General features: G+C 37.2%; 1 protein-coding gene across 1 annotated transcript in view; it reads left to right on the top strand.

Annotated features, from left to right (window-relative positions):
* Positions 1-19,709, top strand: part of LAMA2 (laminin, alpha 2) — a 283,511-nt gene that overhangs the window by 61,868 nt on the left and 201,934 nt on the right. Inside the window, exons 10-12 of the mRNA XM_009999216.1 lie at positions 4,718-4,878; positions 8,505-8,645; positions 9,899-10,072. Coding sequence (XP_009997518.1) covers positions 4,718-4,878; positions 8,505-8,645; positions 9,899-10,072 — 476 coding nt within the window. The remainder of the gene's footprint in view (positions 1-4,717; positions 4,879-8,504; positions 8,646-9,898; positions 10,073-19,709) is intronic.

Below are 19,709 nucleotides of genomic sequence, written 5' to 3' on the forward strand. Positions count from 1 at the left end.
AATAACAGCTTCAACTTATAAAGCCCCATTCAAAAAGGGCCTATGAAGTAATAGACCAAAAGCAAAAGATGTGCTTCTTCTGGAATATTAGATCATTACAATAAAGGATAGACGTGAAGCATCTGCCTTAAATTGAAATGTAATTAGTGTGTTTACATAATATACACTGCAGAAGCCTGGTCAAAGATAACCAGTAGGACACTGACAAGAATTTACATACTGTGTAATACAGTAAGAGTCTAGGTCTTGCAAATGCTGTAAATGAAAGAAGGAATGGAGCCAAATAAAATATATGAACTAACTGTATCAACAAGCATAAGAGCTGGAAGAATATATGACAGTTAGTAATCTCTACACCTTCCTCTGTCTGGTGTGGACTGTGAGGTCTCGTGATAGATGGCAGGCTCAGGACTGTCCACCACTGTGTATACTGCATAAGAAGGAGGATTGCTGGGCTGGTGAGAGTAGAGTTTCCAATCCTAGTCTCTTCCTTAGTTGCAGAGAGAGGAAAGAGCAGGAGAGGGGAAAGTTCTTGATGGGGAACTAAAAACAAATGGACTGGTGGAACAGTGGAGGAGAGATTGTAGATTTAAATTAGTATTTGGGAGTTGTTCCTTCCATACTGAAATATTTAATTGAATTTGAGTCTGGTGAGACTTGTAAATGTAAGAATGGGTACTTGAAACTTTCAAACTAGACCAGCTCACTTCTAAAGTGGTAAACTTGCCTGTGTCTTTTCCTGCTAAAGCCTGAAGTACAGCAGGCTATTTTCCTCTGGAAGAAACACGAGTTTCTCTTTCTTAAGACAAGATTGTCTTGGCTAGGATGCATTGACCCATATTACAAAAAAGCCTGAGGCCTGTGGGGCTGTAGAGCCTTACCAGTGGCTAGTTGAGAGGAACATAACTCAGAAATCTGAGAATTAGTTGAGCCACAGGCATCAAAACCCCTGGAGCACATGCTTTCATGATAGTAATGAAATGACAGAAATTTCACAGACTGAAATTCTAGATATATTTAGGACAGATCAAGAAGATGGCAGTCAATATGATGTGCTGCAGGAGATGAAAGAAGCTGCAAGGTTAGAGAAGACAGACTTAATTTCATGTCTGTATAGACAAACAGATAATACCATTTAAAATTTTTGTAGGTGACTGCTTTTTCAAAGAGCTAGTCAGAGAAACCATAAAAAGACAAATATATCTGAATTTGTTTATGAGGAACTGGTTTAAAATTCTTGAAGGTCAGTCAAATTCAATATTCTTGTAAGAAAGAGAAGGCCTCCCTTAAAAACAACTTGATGAAAACAAGCAAACCTTTAAAAAGAAAATAAAATTAAACAATCCAAGATTGCCTATGCCAAGCATAGGATTTACAGACTGCATATTAGACATTATGGGGAGATGCATTCCTTTAGTTCAAAATTATTCAAGCAATGCAATTAAGCTAGAAAAAACCCTGCCTATTTAAACAATTAAAAGAAGCTCCCTAAAAAAGCAGAAATTATATCCTATTGAGGATAATAGAAAAGGACATAAATTATGACAGATTCTGGAAAGTCATACTCTTAATAACACATACATATATTTTAAGGAATAATTTGCTAAATGCTTTAATGTTGCTAAGAAGTACTTATTCAGATAAATCAGAATAAAAAAGACTGCTAGAGATTCAAATTCAGTAGGAGTTAAACATGATTAAGGTATAATCAAGTTATAAATGGAGAACTCAAGAAAGAAAAGGACACAGCAGAAAAGCTAGATTAATTCTTTGTGAGTGAATAAAAGAGCTTGGGGAATCTCCCACTTGGGAGTCTTTGTTCATGGGGAAATGTCAGAACTGTCTAAAACAGGAGTGTCAGGTTTAGAGCAAGCTGATAAATGAAGAATAAAAATTCATCAGGTATGTGTCATAATTATCCATGGCTTCTGGATGTAGTTAAAAATTAGTTGCTTGAAGCATTGATCATAGTTAATAATTTAATAGTTTAAAATAAAAACAGTTTAAAAACTTGCATTAATAATATATAAAATGAAACTGTTTATCCAATTTGTAAAAGAAAGGCAGAGGGTTTCAGGAAGCTAAAATCAGAAGATCTGGTCTCTGTACTGAGCAAATCAGTAGAACTACAATAAATTACAGAATCATAGAATCATAGAGTGGTTTGTGTTGGAAAAGACCTTAAAGATCATCTAGATCCAACCCTTCTGCATTGGCAGGGACATCTTTCACTAGACCAGGTTGCTTGAAGCCCATCCAAACTGCCCGTGAACACTTCCAGGGATGGGGCACCCACAACTTCCCTGGGCAACCTGTTCCAGTGTCTCACCACCCTCATAGTGAAGAATGTCCTCTTAACATTTAAGGGAAAGGAAGTGAAAGGGGGGGCAAGGGGGGGAAGAGATGGGAAAGGAGGGAAGGGAAAGGAGGAGAAAGGAAGGGAAAGGAGGGAAAAGCAAGGGCAAGGAAAAGCAAGGAAGGGCAGTGAAGGGCAAGAAAGGTCTCTCAAAAAGCAACGCTAGTGTTGGACAGGAGTAACATGACAAATTCTTTCAGCTTTGCAAATACTGACATACAAATCCAGAGGGTTTGATCCTGAAAATTATTCTGTCTGGATGCACTGAAATGACCTGAAGTAGACTCCCCTTAAGTTTAGGCCAGGGACATGATAAACCAGGCAGTGAAGGATTCCTTCATGTGTACCAAACATTGGGTCTGAGACTGCTGACAGTCTGGTAATTTTATGTTGGAAAATTCCTTTCTGACATATGGCTGTGACCTCCTGAATGATGTAAATGCTGTTATTTTCAGTGTCAATAAGTATATTAAAATAAACAGGATCCCCACAGCTGTCAGGTAGAGGCTATGAGAGTAGAAACACAAGTTTAAGGTCATCGACTGTTATGGTTAGTCTGAGATTGAGAAGAATTGGAAAACTACCCTGCAGAGCTACAACAACTACACCCAGTGCTGCACTTACTTTCCCTTTATGCTGTCTTTGCCAAAAGAATGCTCTTTTTTTTTTTTTTTTTCTCCTTTCCCCCTCCCCCCTTATTATTTTTTTATTAAAAGATTTTTTTATTTTTTTTTAAATTAACAGACAGTTTATTTAACTGGCCTTGTATATGTAAGTAACTTCTCAATTCAGGATAGATAGGATTACTATTTTAACTAGTGACTAGTTGAGTCTTTTCACATTTACTGCTAATGATTTCTGCTCTGTACTGAGAAGTTGAGGCAGTTGTTTTTGCCATGTGGAACTACATACAGAAATATTTCAGACACACCAGGGACATACCATAGGCCAAACATATACAAACTCCAGGTCTCCCAGTGCAGGGAAGGGTTGTCTTTGCCCGTTGCTGCCTGGCTATCACTCCCCTTTTGGTTTTGTTTGAATTATTTATACCATTTCTGAACTGTGGCAAAAATGGGCAAAAGTCAAGATCTGTTTTTGGTTTTTTTTCAGAGGGCAGTGTGCCTTATGAATCTGTTTGAAGGATTCAATGAACATGTGAACAAAGGCTTATTTGATTAATACTGTACTCTGATTTTCAAAAAGTTTTGACAAGATCATTCACCAAAGAACATGGAAGAAAGTAAAATGAGGAAAGGTTCTTTCATGTACTTGGTTAAAAGAATAAGTGGACCATTTTTAAAGTGATGATCAGTGTGAACTGTTGAAAATATTAATATTTCCCCTGGAAAAGGGATGAGTAGGTGACAAAGTGAATGAGTACAAAACCTTTCAGGATAGAAAAATGAAAGAATGGCAAAATGTTCAGAAAGATCTCAAAATAGTCAATTTCTGGGGACTAAAATAACTGATAAATTTCTGCAGCAATTAAAGGAAAAGTAGAACACAAAGAAAAGTAGTTCTACTTGTACTTTGATTACAGCGATTTCTGAATGAGGCACCAGCAGTTGTGAAACATCTCTTAGAATTTCCTTGGACTGTGCTCTGGATGTATCAGCTCAGTGCTGGCTCAGCACTAGTCAAAAAGGTTAATGGAGCCTTAGGAAATATTACTGATGTTTAAAAAATAAAACTGAAGACATTGTAAAATCATGGATAGGTCCACACTGTTTCCTCCCTTCCCCTTAAATAAGTTATTAGAACTGGAGGCAGTATAGAGAAGGACAATAAGAGATTTTCAGGCATACAGAGCAGTTTCTGTGTAGAGATTTAATGGGCTTAGAAGTTTTTGGTATATGAAATAAAAATGGAGAGGGATATGATATCGGTTTAACAGACATCAGTGTTTTCTTTCACATTACACATGGCTAAATGTGGAATTTACTGCTAGGGAGGTTTATGGATTCTGGAAGTAAAAGCGAGCATGTTCAAAGGCGATTTGGTGAATTAATGGAAGAGAAGTTTTTCAGGGACTGTTAGATGCAAGGAAGTAGGGATGAGTTCCAGTTGGAAGGTCTCTAATGTACAGACTTCTGGAAGCTCAGAATTCAAATCACTGTAAGCTTGCTCTATTCTTACATTATTTTTCTAGACTCTCAGTCAGGTTACTGAGTTAAATAGAAGTATGGTCTGACCCACAGTAAATGCTATTAGGTTACACCTACCAAAGGTGTTGCTTTGTGCATTTTAACACACGTCTGATGATGATGATGATGACGACGATGACAATAATAGTAACAACAACAACATATTTTTTTTGATCAATCAAATCTGTCTCCTCTTTTGTCCCTCTTCCCATAGATATGCTGCCTGGGTTCTGTCACTGCAAGATTGGATATGCAGGAGAGAGCTGCGACAGATGTGCCTTGGGTTATAAAGGATACCCTGAGTGCCTGCCCTGCAACTGCTCAGTGAAAGGCAGTGTGAATGTTGACCCTTGCATAGGTCCCTGCATCTGCAAGGTATGGATGTCAAATTCTTCTGAGCTATAGGAAGATATTAATGATACTGAAAGACTGCAATTAATGGTTTTCTATCATATATACATAGCATTCCACTGTTCCACCTAGCTATGTTAGTCACTTCTCATAGAACACTTGTTCTTGGTCCTGTGAAGTCTTTTGATTGTCTTGGCTCATCTCAGTACACACTGTAATTAACACGGTTACCTAGGAGCCTACTGTCAGTCAAACATGTCCTTAGAAATCTGTAATGAAGGAATACTTCAGAAGATTGGATCATTTTTTCAAACTCACATCCTCATCTACTCAGAAACAGTATGTTTGAAGTATTGTGGGCTGTGAAACTAAACTGTAATATGACACCAAAAAAGAAAATTAGGCGTACCGGTGATGTATTAAAACAAATAAAGAAGTTGCCTTTTAGGAGTTGTCATTAGGGATAGAATCTCTTTTTGCCAAGTTCCAAACTGAGAGCATTCTTTCCTGTCTTGAGATGGTTGTTTAGAAATCTGTGATGTATTAAAAAAAAATAAAAATCTATCCTTTCTTTATGATTAATTTCTTAATTTTTATTATATTATATTATTATTATTTTAAAAATTATTTTCTCTATGTGCCAGCAAATTATCTGTCAATATTATATTGAACTAAAAAACTTATAGAAACACATGCATCTACATATAAAACACCTAGCCACCAGAAATGCTTCAGAAATTGTAGTTCTTTGTAAGTCACATATTAGTATGTGATCACGAAAATGTCCAAAGGACAATTTACTGCATGTGGGCCAATTTTTCTGTGTTGTTCTTGTGGGAGTTTCCTTCCAGCATTTAGTTAACAGAATTAGTCACAAATGTGGATTTAAAAATACTTACATTACATCCTTAAATGCAAGAATGTACATAAAACACTTAAATCTATCGGCTTATATGCATAAATAAATTGAAGCTCTGGTGTGACAGCTGAATAGCACTGAAATCTACTCAGAGACTTAACCTTATCCTCACTTTATGTAACAGTCACATGCTCTCTGTCAGAAATAAAATCTATCCATATCACAGTTCTAATTCCTTAGCTATCAAGTCTACATGAACAGAAAAGGTGTTGGTTTTTTTTGCTCTATTCTGACTTGAAAGGGAGCTTTGGCAAAGGTGTTGTATGCCTAATATACAATAACCACTGCTAAATCATTCTTCTTATTATGACATTATTTTTGTAAAGCCAAACTGAACTTTTAGTACAATAAGACCAAAAAGAATAAAAATAGAGATAATTGTTGCTATCCCAGAGAGTCCACACTATATACCCTATCTCCTCACTGTTTATCCTTTGTTTCCTTTCTGCTCCTTTAAACCCTTTTTAAATGTTTGTAGGACAAGAATGATAGCCTTTGCAAATAGCTGACATACAGATACATGCACATTTCTTCTCAGTAGTAATCTTCAAATTCAAATCCATGCAGATTATGGTAAGGGGGACACTGAAATAATTAGATTAGTTATGCACCATATGAAGAATAAAGTGGAATGTCTGAACGGGTTAATAGCCAATCTTGCTTCCCTTCTTTTAAACACATCTTTCAGTTACATATGATGAGCTCTAAATTTCCTGAAGATAGTTTTTTTGTAAAGAAAATTGACTGCTGAAAACCAGTTCTAACTATAATCAAAACAATGCAACAAAACATTATCTTTACCATATTAGCCAGAGTAAACTAAAGTACAGAAAGGTGAGGGACAATTATCAATGCCTCTTTTATCACTAATTATCTCAGAGAGCTTTCTGAATGTTTATGTTCAGCTTCATTTCTGTATAATTTAAAACTGGTCTGAACACAGTATTCAGAAATAAATGAGGCTGTAGAAGAATTGTTTGATTCAAGGTTAGATTTTCTTTACAACTTTGAGTCTTACAAATCGATTATCCACTGAACTTGTTGCCTACTCAATAGAATTATACAGGTTTTACTCACTGATAACATGCTTGTGACTGTAGAGTAGGACAACTTTTCATTTAAATGTGTATTTTGCTTTACCACTTTGTGTTTTTAATTATTTTTTTTTTAGTTTATTTTACCTTCCCACTTCACACACATGAAGCAAGTCAGCAAGGTCTGAAGCTTTTGAGACCAGTGTTCATAATTACAGTTAGTAGAATTGTGTGTGACAGTGTTTGGGTGCCTGTTAGCTCTCAATTGCTACCAAGATTATTTTTCTTATAAAGCATGAGTAGCTGGGTGATTTCAGCATACCTGTGGCAATTGATTAAACCTGAAATTGCTGGTGAAAATGTAAAAATATCAATCTTCAATGAGATGTTGAAGTTAAAAGTAGTTAACTGATAGACTTGAGTTGTATTAAAAAGATTTTTAGTTTGTTGAACAGTCTATATGATGTTGTTGAAGGGAAGCACAGTTGCAGCACAACAGTAGAGACAGAGCAGAGATACTTTGCTGTGCATGTCAATGTCTAATTGGTGGTGAAAACCTATTTACATGTTCATGTTATCTCCTTCTTTAAATGTCATTATCCCTTCTCCCTCACTGTCCCTGTTTTAATCAGTGCCTGCCATCCTTTCTCCCCATACCTCCAAGTGCTTTGCTCTGCTTTTTCCATCTTTCCTAGATCTTACAGAGGAGGCTACCAAGTGGCTTTTGATGAACCTCAGAGTTATGTATTTCCAGCAATCATAGACTATGCAGTTACTTTTTGTAATGTGTTCGTTCTCTGCTGATGTGGAGCCAAAACCTTGGATCATGTGCCTACCATATAGCACGGTCTCCAGGATTAAAGACACTGTATATAACATTTTTGAAAGGGAAAGAATTTTGTGTGCTATCTTTGAAAAAAAATTGAATTACTAAGCAAGCACCATAGCATGAGCCTTTTGCAACATACTCCTTGTAGAAAAGCTAGCTTATAGGAAATTTTAGCCTGTAGAGAAGTTTTGCCTGTAGGACAAATTGAATTATTCTGTAAACTAGCAGGACTTAATGCACAACATAAGCTTTATCTGAAAAATGTAATTACCAAATGCTAAGATTAAATTTCTTCATGTATGTTTAGTGCCTGGCTTTCTGCACGGCAAGGGTTTGCAGACCTGGCTGCACGGCTGGAAAACACATGTCGTTATGGAAAGAAATGCAGCCCTTTTAAAACTTGGATTTAGCCTGAATTCAGATATTAATGAGAGGCCACTGAAAAAGTGATGCACTGAATGACTGGTGCAACTAAGACTATGTACCTGTAGTTTGTATCAATTTTGCACAGGTGGATTTTATCAGGCATACCTACAAGCTACAGTTGTTGAGGCTGTAGCATTGTGTCCCATACTTCCTTCCCCGCTGACACTCTTTAGTGTGAAGGAGATAAATTAGATTTTTCCCTAAAATCAGGTGTGTCCATTCATGTAGAAGAAAAATGAGAAAATTTTTAATGTCCAAATTCTGTGTCTTGTTATTTACATGCAGCAATAGTGACTTCTATTGTGTAGAGGACTTGCTACTAATATTCACAAATCAGAATAATCTTTCTTACAAATCTTTGTAGACCTGCATTTACACTCTCCTACAGATCTCAAGTTCTAATGTGTGATCACTGAAGTAATGTTCTAACATGCTTTTCCAGGAACATGTTGAAGGAGAAAACTGTGATCGTTGCAAACCAGGTTTCTTCAATCTGCAACAAAATAATCCCAAAGGCTGTGAGGAATGTTTCTGCTCTGGGAAAACAAAAGTCTGTACACACTCCCACCTTACCTACAGAACTGTAAGAAAAATCATCCCTATCAGTACATGTCCTTGGTTTTCTGTTTCTGTGTGTTGTCCCTGTCTATTGTCACCAGAGTGCATCTTACAAAATCATGCATATTCTTTTATGCCAGATATAATTTTCATTTATTAGAATGAAAATGCTCATAAGCTTTGTTTATGTTCATTGTGAGCAAGTTCTGAAAAAGTGCAGTTGAACAGCAAGAAGTGCAAAAGAAGTCATAACAGGCAAAAAAATAAGCCATATGCATAAATACAGTCCTGGAGTGTGCTCACATAGTCAGTCTTGAGTTAATGCAACGTATCCATAGGGAAACCTCTTTTCCAGGTAATTATTAAATTTCTAGATCTGAAATAATGAAGAATTTTGAAACAGCAGGTATACAATATACAGCTTATAGTGGGGGAAAATAAAAAAAAAAAAAAAAAAAAGAGGATGCCCTATAGGGAACATTTTGAGTTTATTTTTCATACTGCATTCTTAGGAAAGGATGTGAAAGGGAAAAGAACTTTAAGTTAGTTCTCAAAGCTCAGGCACAGATTCCACTCTAACGGATATATGCTACATATTCACGTCTGTAGATTGAGTTTGGTAAATGTGTTGCAGGTCTAGTAAGTCCTGGAATTCTTCAAGTAAAATCATATATGTCTAGACTGCTCATTTATATGCCAGCATCTGAAAAATTTTCCAATCCCATGGCTGAGCTAATATTTCATTCTGCTTTTATACAGTCTCAATAAACCATCCTTGTATGAACAATGTGCTCTTCTCTGATGATTAATTTCTAGTTGTGGGATTTCAGAAGTTCAAGTTCTGGTGCTTTCCAGCTTTGCTTTTGTTTTCTAAAAAAAAAATAATAAAAAAAATAATACCTATATTTGAACATTTAAGTTGTAAGGCTTTAGAATTACTAATTACTATAAATTATGCTGTTTACAACAATCAGAAAATGTGTATCCATTTCTCAGCTCATCTTCCATACCCTCCATGACTGATATTATATACTGAAAACTTCTGTAATGTATGGTGATATTCTTTTGCATTTGTTTATATGATACCTTGCACGACCATTTGAACCAGAGAAAACAAATACTTGCAGTTACTTCAAACTACTCAAAAGTTTTAACTCCCTGTCCCATACAATAAGAGAATTTTTGACAATTACATTGAAATGGCTGCTGTCTGGATTCTCATTGTAATGTGTTGGTTTTGTTTTTTTTTATTTTGTTATTTTTTTTCTGTCACTATAGGTAGAAGACATGAATGGCTGGCATCTGACTGGCTTACAAGGTCACATCAAAGTCACCCCCAAGCAAAAGAGATTTGATGGGCATCAGCAGTTTAGCATCAGTAACAAGGCTGCTCGAAAAGTACTGCCAGAGACTTATTATTGGAGTGCACCCAGTTCTTATTTAGGCAACAAAGTAAGTGCAGATGGTACTTGCTTAAGCACTAATTTGATTTATTGAGGAAAGAAGTAAGGCTTTGAAGGTGGGTGGAATTGAGAGAAGATTAAGTTGGAATACCTACTTGACCACCAAACTTGCAAGCAGAAAGGAATCAGGTGTATGGAGTATCCTTGTGGGGCAAAATGTTAATTAGAGAAAATGAACTAAGTATCTTCAACCTTGAGCCCTCTTTGGTGTTTTGCTGCATTAGAGAAGCCTGTGTAGTTTGCAGCACTGATTTTTGAATGAATTAGTGGGTGTGTCATTCAACTTGTCCTGTTCTCTTCCTAAATTGTCCTCAGCTTTGAAAACCAGTTCCCTTGTCTGATTTTCAGAGATGCAAGTTGCGCATCAGATGTTGTGGGGGTGTGTTACAAAACTTTGGTGTTTGGCAAGAAAGTTGTGTGTGGGGAGCCCTAGAACTCAGAAAATGCTGTTGTGAGCTCTGTGCCATTTCTAATGTATAAATTTATCCAAGTCTATATGTGTCTGTGTACACATATACTCATGCCCCTTAGATTAATACCAAATATTTACTTTATAAACTCATGGATGCTTTAGTGATCTGACTATGAGGATTCTCACTACTAGACTTTCTGCTGTCATACCTGATGCCTTCATGAAAATCTCAATAACTGTGAAGAAAGCTAAACAGTTTTCCGTTTCCTGTAGCCCCAGTTATGCTAAAACTGATCAGAAATGCTAACACTGATACACTTGAACACATTTTCCTCTGCAATCTCTTAAGTCTAGTCAACCTCTTATGTATTTATCTTCTTCCTGCTGGCTGAAAATCAACATGACAGAAGGTAAGTGAGCATGTTGAAACTAAATAACATCATTCCAAAGAATTGGGCATCCTGTCCATGGCTATAAATTGTTAAAGATAGTCGTGATCATTTAGCTGGGCAAGAGAGTCTCTTCTTTAACGTTCCATGGCAGATGAACTTGCTCTGAGATATGAACTGATGCTTTTCCAGACAGAATTTCACCCCGTTTCTCTTCAGTGAGCAAAAGAATGGTAAGAATGTGCACAAATGATTTGAACATGGAAGATATTTTTTCAGTATAATTTGAAGATCCTTTGTGGTTACTGTCAGATATCTCTGTATGAATGAAGCAATTTGCCTTAATGACTGAACCATATAAATTTTTGATACTACAATAATACCAAAAGCGCTCACAAATTACGACAGTACATCTTAACTGTCATGTTTCATCACATAAATTATAGTCATAATGACATGCTTAGGTCATATGATTAATGCTATGGAAAGGGAAATGGAAATAGAATATTGAGAGTCCTTATTTGTAAACTAAAGAAATCATTTCTCTAAAAAGCTGAAACTGAATAAACCCAAATAGCTGAAAGTAGATAAAACATCCTTTCTTGAGAGTGGCTCTGTTACAGTAGAATAATTAGCATTTTAGAGCAAGGAAGCTTCTCTAAGAATTTTTGTCTTAGGCAATGTAGAGAATGAATTAAAAAAATTTATATTAAGGTTTACTCTTCTATTGTAATTTATAAATCTTGTGTCACACAGAACTACCTTAGCATTTTATTGTTAAAATTAGTGCTCTTAAATACTTTTCCCCAAAATAAAATGGAGTAAAAGGTAGTAACCATTCTGCATTTCCTAGTCTTCAAATATAGCTTACAAACCTTATTTTAAATAATTCTTTCAATATGAAGTTGGCATGTAGTGCATATGCCTCCACAATGTTGATTGTCATATGTGTGTTATCTGCTTGTTTTACATCCATCTCCAAAAGTTTCTTTTGGATGTAGAAAGATTTATAAATAAGATGCTCCTGAGCATCCTATCTGAGTGACACTGAGCTATGTGTTACTGGTCTTTGTGGCTCTAAGGAGACATAGTAAATAATAAGAGGCTATAGATGGTACAGGATTCTTGTTTATGTCAGAGTGGGATAAGAATATAAGGAAATTAACATCACCAAATTCTTTTAGTCTTATAAATATATATGCTGGTACCAAAACATAACCTTGATGTACAAATACATATAATTTTTTTGAAAGCCATAAAGTTTACATGTCTGAATACATAATTTGAACTGAAAAATGGAACACTGTTTTTGATGCAGAATACGTTTGGGAGTAGTCTGGAAGAATTGAATTTCTAGAAGTAAAATACCTAGTGGATAATTTGGGATAACAGATTTTAAATTGATAGTATTACAGTTTTAGTAGGTATCATAAAACAATTGAACTTCCTGCTTGCCTACCTTTTCATAGCCTACTGAACTAAGGATTGCAGCAGTTATGAGGACTTGTGGTCTGTTAGAGCTTAAAGTTACTGAAAATTTGTCATGTTCTATCAACTCAGATTACATTCTAGACATTGAAAACCCCCTTTTGCTTTTTGTTAGAAGTTTCTTAAATTGTTTTCACAATGGATCTATAAGTATATTTTAAACTTGTGTCCATACTAAAATATTTTATAATTTGTCTGAAAGAATTATGAGTTACATTCTGATGATGTTTGATCAGAACACTGAAAGAAAAGTATAAAATTAATTCAAGTAAGATTCCAAACTCAGCAGAATGATGTTAAACACTTGTTTCTTTCAAGTTAGTGTGGAAGGAAGTGTTGTGCATCCATAATGTTTCAGATTACCTGCTTGTTTTCCCTTGACACCAGGACAAAAAGCAATTTGAGGATTTGTATAGTGAGTAGAAGCTATTTACAATTAGCTGAAATAAAACATGATATGGTGCATATCTAAATAAAGATATGACTCCTCCCCAACACACACATGAGGAGGGGCAGCTGCAGCCACTTGAGATTTCTTGAGGAAACATCCACCTTTGGTTAGAGGAAGTCTCTCTGCTTTATATTCTCTCTGTTGCTGTAAATTGTATGTTCCTTTCTCTGCTAAGGGCCAGCTTTAACCATGAAGGTGGAGGTTTACCCTGCTTCTTTCAGACGATTAGGGCACTGCCCTTGCTCAGCAGTCACAGGTTAGTTCAGCCTTTAGGTGGAGGCCATCCTAGAATCCTGGTCTCTGAACATTGTTCAGCAGTCACACAGAAAACAGGTAATACAGGTATTATCCCTTCTAACACCTCTATCAGCAGATATTAGTACAGTCATTACTCAGACTGCAAACAACATGCTACTAGCACTGAAACACCTCTTCTCAAAGCCATTGTTTGCTTACTGACAGATTTTACTCAGACTGAGAAGTTTCTTGCATCAAATGTTTTTTTTTTTCAGGAATCATTTGAACTAGTCGTATAGCATAATCCCATTCAGTGTAAATAACGTAATCTAATCCTTCTTGAAGTCAGAGAATGTTGAAAATTAAAGCAAAAGATGCCTGAATAAAAGGATTTCTTAACTCTTAGAAAAACTCCAGCACATCATGATAAAGTTTTTTTTTTTTTCAGGAATCATTTGAACTAGTCGTATAGCATAATCCCATTCAGTGTAAATAACGTAATCTAATCCTTCTTGAAGTCAGAGAATGTTGAAAATTAAAGCAAAAGATGCCTGAATAAAAGGATTTCTTAACTCTTAGAAAAACTCCAGCACATCATGATGGCCAACTCCATAGACTTAAGCAGACACATGGTGGATACGTTGTTCGTTCTTTGACTTCTAGTTAAAACGAAGACAACAGCTGAAAGTTTTATGTAGTTTGTGCATGCAAAACAGGGAGGAGACTTGTTTGACTTAACATTGTCACTTCATTTGTTTTGCCTGTTCTTTTATAATTAGCTGTGTGACCTATTTGTTGACTTATGGAAGTTGATGTTTCTATGAGTCCAGAAATGAAAACACTGTAAAAAGCCTGTAGTAAATACATGCAAACTTTTAAAACCAGCCTTTTATAAGTACTCTACTGTAGAGAGCTAAAGATTGGCATGGAGCAAGCAGTTTGTTTTGTGACAGATTTTCTACTGCAGACTGCCCAGAATACCTCATAGGATTAAATATTGAATTATAAAATAATCATAAGCTAGGTCCTTTTGATTTTTATGTTTATTTCCTTCCATTTGTTTTCATTTCTTAGGCAATTCTGATGCAAAAAGCAGAATAATGCAAAGCAAATTGCAGTCTACAGCTCCCAGAGGGGAGGGAGTTAAAACCCAAACCACAAAGAAGCGTAAATAATACAGTAATCAGCCGGAACAGAAATGCCAGAATCTATTGTCCTAAATTATTAATGCATCTAAACCCAGAAAGCTTAATCTAGTATTGTCATAGCTTCAGATTTCAAGACTTTCTTCTTTCATAGGACATGATAGAGTTAGGTAGATCCACAAGTCTTTTTCTTGCATTTACTGCCTGCTTCAAAAAGAAGAACAATCTAACTTAATACCTTTTGGTAAAAATGGATGAGATGCAAATTAAATCATTGTTGGAAGCTCTGTTTTTCTACCATCAGTTTGTTTTAAAATTCATTGACCTTCTGAAAAGCAATGACTGACCTAGCCTATATATTTTCAACACTCAGCTGTGTTTAAAATTTAGCCAACAGACTGCTTTTAGTAGCAGTGACGGTAAGTCCAGTACTTCATGGTAAATTTGCCTTTTTTATACCCTCTGCAAAGAAGTAAGTTTCAGCCCCAGTTATCAATGTGTAACAAAGAACATCTCCCAGCTTGCAAAAGTAAATTGGAGATGGAATTAGGGAATGTGATCCTCGAGTATAAGACAGAACATAACATAAACAGTTTTGTACAGAGATTTATTGATTCTTAATATCTTGTAAGTTTTCAGTAGGATGAAATAGTAAATTATGGACATGATCCGTATTTGTGAAAGGAACAGTAATAGGCATCAGCAGCAAACAGTATGCAAGGCATCTCCACTAAGTGTAATGCTCCTGAGGTTACTCTGAGTTGTTGCAGTTCCTCAGATTTCTTTAAGTAGTGTCAACAGCCAACACATGGCAGAAAATTATAAAGATTCATTTGAACCTAAAGAAATACATCTTTTGTAAAGACAGCTACTTCAGGATGGGGGTTTTTTTATATTTGAGTTAATTTGTGTGACAAAATCCAGTTTCACTTATTGATGTGTTTTTATTTTTTAACACGTAACCTGAAACTAATATAAATAATTTAATTTTATTTTAGATCATAATCTAAATTGCCTTGACTGAAAGTAAGTCACCATGGTAATCAGACTCAGTCAACAGTATGAGGATCTCTTCAATTTATACCAAATGTGCTGTTTATTTTATTAGCTCTTACGCTGTAGCTTCTAAGTGAGATAACAGGCATGTTCAGATAAGGAAAGGATGAAACAAACATGGCAGGAATACAAGTGAGAGCAAAACATTTTAAAGATTTGAACCACAGCTAGCTGATGCTTCCTTTATGTTTACTTAATGTACATTATATGGATGGGTTTAGATTCTTTTTCTGCTGAAATATTTTCTCAGTGTGGCACCACAGGATGATACGGGGTTAGGTCTCATTCTTTCACAGCTGTGGCTGGCCAAATTTTGCTTGATCCCTAATACAAATTGAAACCATATCAACACTGTCCTATCTGGGGTTCAGCTACCCTGCTTGTAGGTCCACAGCCTAGAGAATTCCTATAGATCTCTGCCAAAATTTGGCACTCACCTCAGAGCTAAAACCAGCATTCCTACAGAGAAGGCCCCTGAGATGTCTGATGCATCCACCAAGAGGGAAGCTGTAAGGAAGGAGACTTCTGTACAGGGGATAGGTTGCAGTGAGTGCCCTGACCCTTCTCCTGGTGAGAAGGTAAGGACATACATAAGGTGTGCACAGGTTGAGGATCTGTTATATCACATGGCTCAGCTACAGGACTCAAAAAACAGCACAGTATTAGCAGAGCAGAGATAGAGACAGAGAGGTGGTTTCATAACTATGTTCCTGTAAGGGACAGAGAGCAGCCCTGAGGAGATGAATTTGGGGGTGGTAGTAGATGAGAAACTTGACGTGAGCTGCCAACGTGCACTTGCACCCAGAGAGCAACTGCATCCTGGGCTGCATCAAAAGAAGTGTGGCCAGCAGGGCCAGGGAGGTGATTCTCCCCCCCTACTCTGCTCTGGTGAGACCCCACATGGAGTACTGTGTATGGCTCTTGAGCCCTCAGGACAGGAAAGACATGGACCTGTTAGAGAGGGTCCAGAGAAAAGCCACAAAGGTGACCAAAGGCCTGGAGCACCTCTGCTGTGAAGACAAGCTAAGAGAGTTGGGGCTATTCAGCCTGGAGAAGAGAAGACTTCAGGAAGACCTTATAGCAGCCTTCCAGTATCTGAAGGGGGCCTACAGGAAAGCTGGACAGGTACTTTTCACCATAGAGGGTAGTGATAGGACAAGGGGTAATGGTTTAAAACTGAAAGAGGGTAGATTTAGGTTATACATCAGGAATAAATTATTTAGTGTGAGGGTAGTAGGGCACAGTGGTAGGTTGCCCAGAGGAGTTGTGGCTGCCCCATCCCTGGAAGTGTTGAAATCCAGGTTGGATGAGGCTTTGTGCAGCCTGATACAGTGGAAGGTGTCCCTGCCAATGCAGGGAGATTGGAACCTGATGATCTTTGAGGTCCCTTCCAACCTTAACCATTCTATGATTCTATCATTCTGTGAGACACCACTGAGAATAATACACCTTGGACTTCGGTGACGCACAAAAGCAGGGTTTTGCTTCAGCCTGAACTCTCCAGCATCACAACCAAGAACAAATATGAGGCTATAACAGCTATAGATACCCATGAGCGAGGTCTGCAAGGAGAAACTGTACTAGTAGCAAACAGTGGATACTGTAAAAAGAAACCATGAGTGCTCGTAGTGGATGACTCTCGTTAAAGGTCACTGTCCATCTGCCAACTTGACAGGGAGTCACAAGAGGGATACTGCCTTCTGGAAACTAAGATCTGAGACATTGCTGAGAGAGTGCCACAATATGTCAAGAGCACAGACTACTATCCACTGTTATCCTTTCATGTGTGCATGAGTGGCACCACGAGCCAGAACCTGGGCAGAATCAAGGAATACTACAGAGCCCTTGGGATGCAACTGAAAAATATTGGTGCCTAAGTTATCTTTTCCTCCATTTTAGCAAGTGGAGGAAAGGGAGCAGCCAGAAATAGATGAATCATGCAAAACAACTTTTGACTACATGGCTGGTGCCATTGTGAGGGGTTTGGCTTTCATGTCAATGGGACATTCTTTGATGGCTATGACCTGTTGGGTGGGAGGGAATCCATCTGTCTGGAATAGGCAAGGGAATCTTTGGCAGCAGGCTGGCCAACTTACTTAGGTGGGCTTTAAACTGAAGGACTCAGGGGGTGGAGTCCAAAATGGCAATGCTCATGCCATCATATCCAACTGAGGAATAAGCCAGGCCAACCAAAGCAGCAACAAATGTTCCTTATCTGCCTCTCAAGATGAGAATCAGAAGGCCAACCACCTCAAGAGTGTGTATGGCTATGGTGGATCCTCTTGCCCTCTGTCCAGGGAAACCTGCATGCACAGTTACCTCTCTGAAAGGCCTGTGCAGCAGACTATTAGGGGACTGGAGCACTTATCTTACAAGGAAAGACTGTGAGAAATGGGTCTAGCCTGGAAAAGACTGGGAGGGGATCTTATCAATGCTTATATATACCTAAAGGGTGGATGTCAAGGGGATGGGGTCAGACTCTTCAGTGGTGCCCAGTGACAGGACAAGGGGCAATGGGCACACAGGAAATTCCATCTGAGCATGAGGAAAATCTTCATTACTTTGAGGGTGCCAGAGCATTGGAATGGGCTGCCCAGTATGGTGTGGAGTCTCCTTCTCTGGAGATATTCAAACCCCATCTGGACAAGATCCTGTGCAACCTGCTTTAGCAGGGGCATTGGACTAGAAGATTTCTAGAAGTCCCTTCTACCCCTACCATTCTGTGACTGTAAAGAGCAAGCAAGACAGGAAAATTTTGCACATTGTTCCTTATTAAGTTGTTTAGCCAACTGTTGGAACAGTTCAAGTGCAGCCATTGTGATTGCAGGGCAAGCTAAGAATGCCCAGTAGACAGCTGTGGCCTCTTTGGGCCTTGGAAGTGAGTTGAAACAGGGCTCAGAATCTGGCCAGTTTAGTCCACTGACTGCGATATTTCACATATCCCATGATACATTTAATTTCTTTGTGCTAAAATCATCTTATACTACCGTAGAGAAAAAGGAAAATTTATTGTTGGTGAAATTATTTCATAAATCTCAAGTGTCCTGTGTGTTTCCTGCTTACTCAAGTCTACCTTGAAGGCAAGGGTTTTAATCAATAGTGGCAATTGAAAAATGGAGAAACTAGCAGGAAATAAAGTAGTTTCACAGAAAAAGGGATGTGAATGCTAGAGAGAGAATACTGAGGGGTGTTAGAAAATAATAAGTAAATTGGAGAATATGTTTGCCAGATTGAAAAGTCTTACTTTTCTCATGTCTGACCCCAAATACTAAAATTCTGAAGGATCCAATGAAGTGGAAGAAAATGAAAAAAAAGTCTTTAATTTGAAAAGTATTAATATATCTGGTGATTTCTTCTGAGGGCTAATCAACATGCAAAGAAGCATGGTGATGGTAATTCCTACACTAGAGCTAGCTAAATTGAACAGTGGTTACTTAAGACTGCAAAGGAAAACTGAAGTTTATGAAAGGGAGGATATGTGGGGGTTTTCTTCCTCTTGTATGCCTTTGCATGCTAAGTACTTCTTCAGAAAATTAACATTAGCTTTGGACATTATATTTGGAGTTCCTTGCTGATCACCTGGAGGTATAAGGTTTAATGGAGTTTTACTCAGCTTATCCATTTAAATTAATCAGACAGAATTTATCGTCCAGACATCTAGTTGATCCTGGGCTACACAGAGGTGTGATGAAAGAATATATGTCCATCACAAAGACAGTATACATAAGAGCTACTGGAAGGTCATTCTTAAAATATCAGAGCTACAAAGACGTAGTGTTCAGTTTTGTTTTCAGATTTCCCTTTATAAATCATTGAGTTGCTACTTCTGTTTGATTTACTTGCCTCTCCCACATTTTACGTTACATTTAAATGAATTACAAAAACCTGAAGTAGAATGTAGTTGCAATTGTTGAGTATATAACTCCTCAGTAAAGCTGTGTGATGCCACTGAGCTTTAGTTTTGTAGTTTTGTGGTCAACTTTTGCTTTCCACAGCAAAAAGGCAAAAGGTATGAAGAAAGGTGTAAACACTGAGAATTTCTGGTGATAAACACGGGAAACAGACTTTTCTGCAAACCATTTGTAGTACTTTCAATCTGTGCTATTTTGGTTTTGAAGTCTGGCATGCTCAGAAGCATCTAACAATCTCAAAAATGTTCTTGACATACACCTTCCCTACAAGATGGATAAATTCCATTATATCCATTTTACTTATAAAAATTAGCATTGCATGTGAGTGTGAATTTATGTGACATGTATTTCAGTGTATGGGTATCATATTTTAAATCAGTTTATAGGTCTAAGAGACCTAATCCAACTATCTTTGTTCATGGAATTTTACACCATTACACCATTATCATTAATAAAAAGCTTATCTATTTGTATAACAACATGCTGACAGGAGTCACTTGTTTTTAGCACACTGAGCACCATAACTAATGAAAATAT

The sequence above is a fragment of the Chaetura pelagica genome, unplaced genomic scaffold (assembly GCF_000747805.2).
Source record: "Chaetura pelagica isolate M959 unplaced genomic scaffold, ChaPel_1.0 scaffold90, whole genome shotgun sequence".
NCBI classification, from domain to species: domain Eukaryota; kingdom Metazoa; phylum Chordata; class Aves; order Apodiformes; family Apodidae; genus Chaetura; species Chaetura pelagica.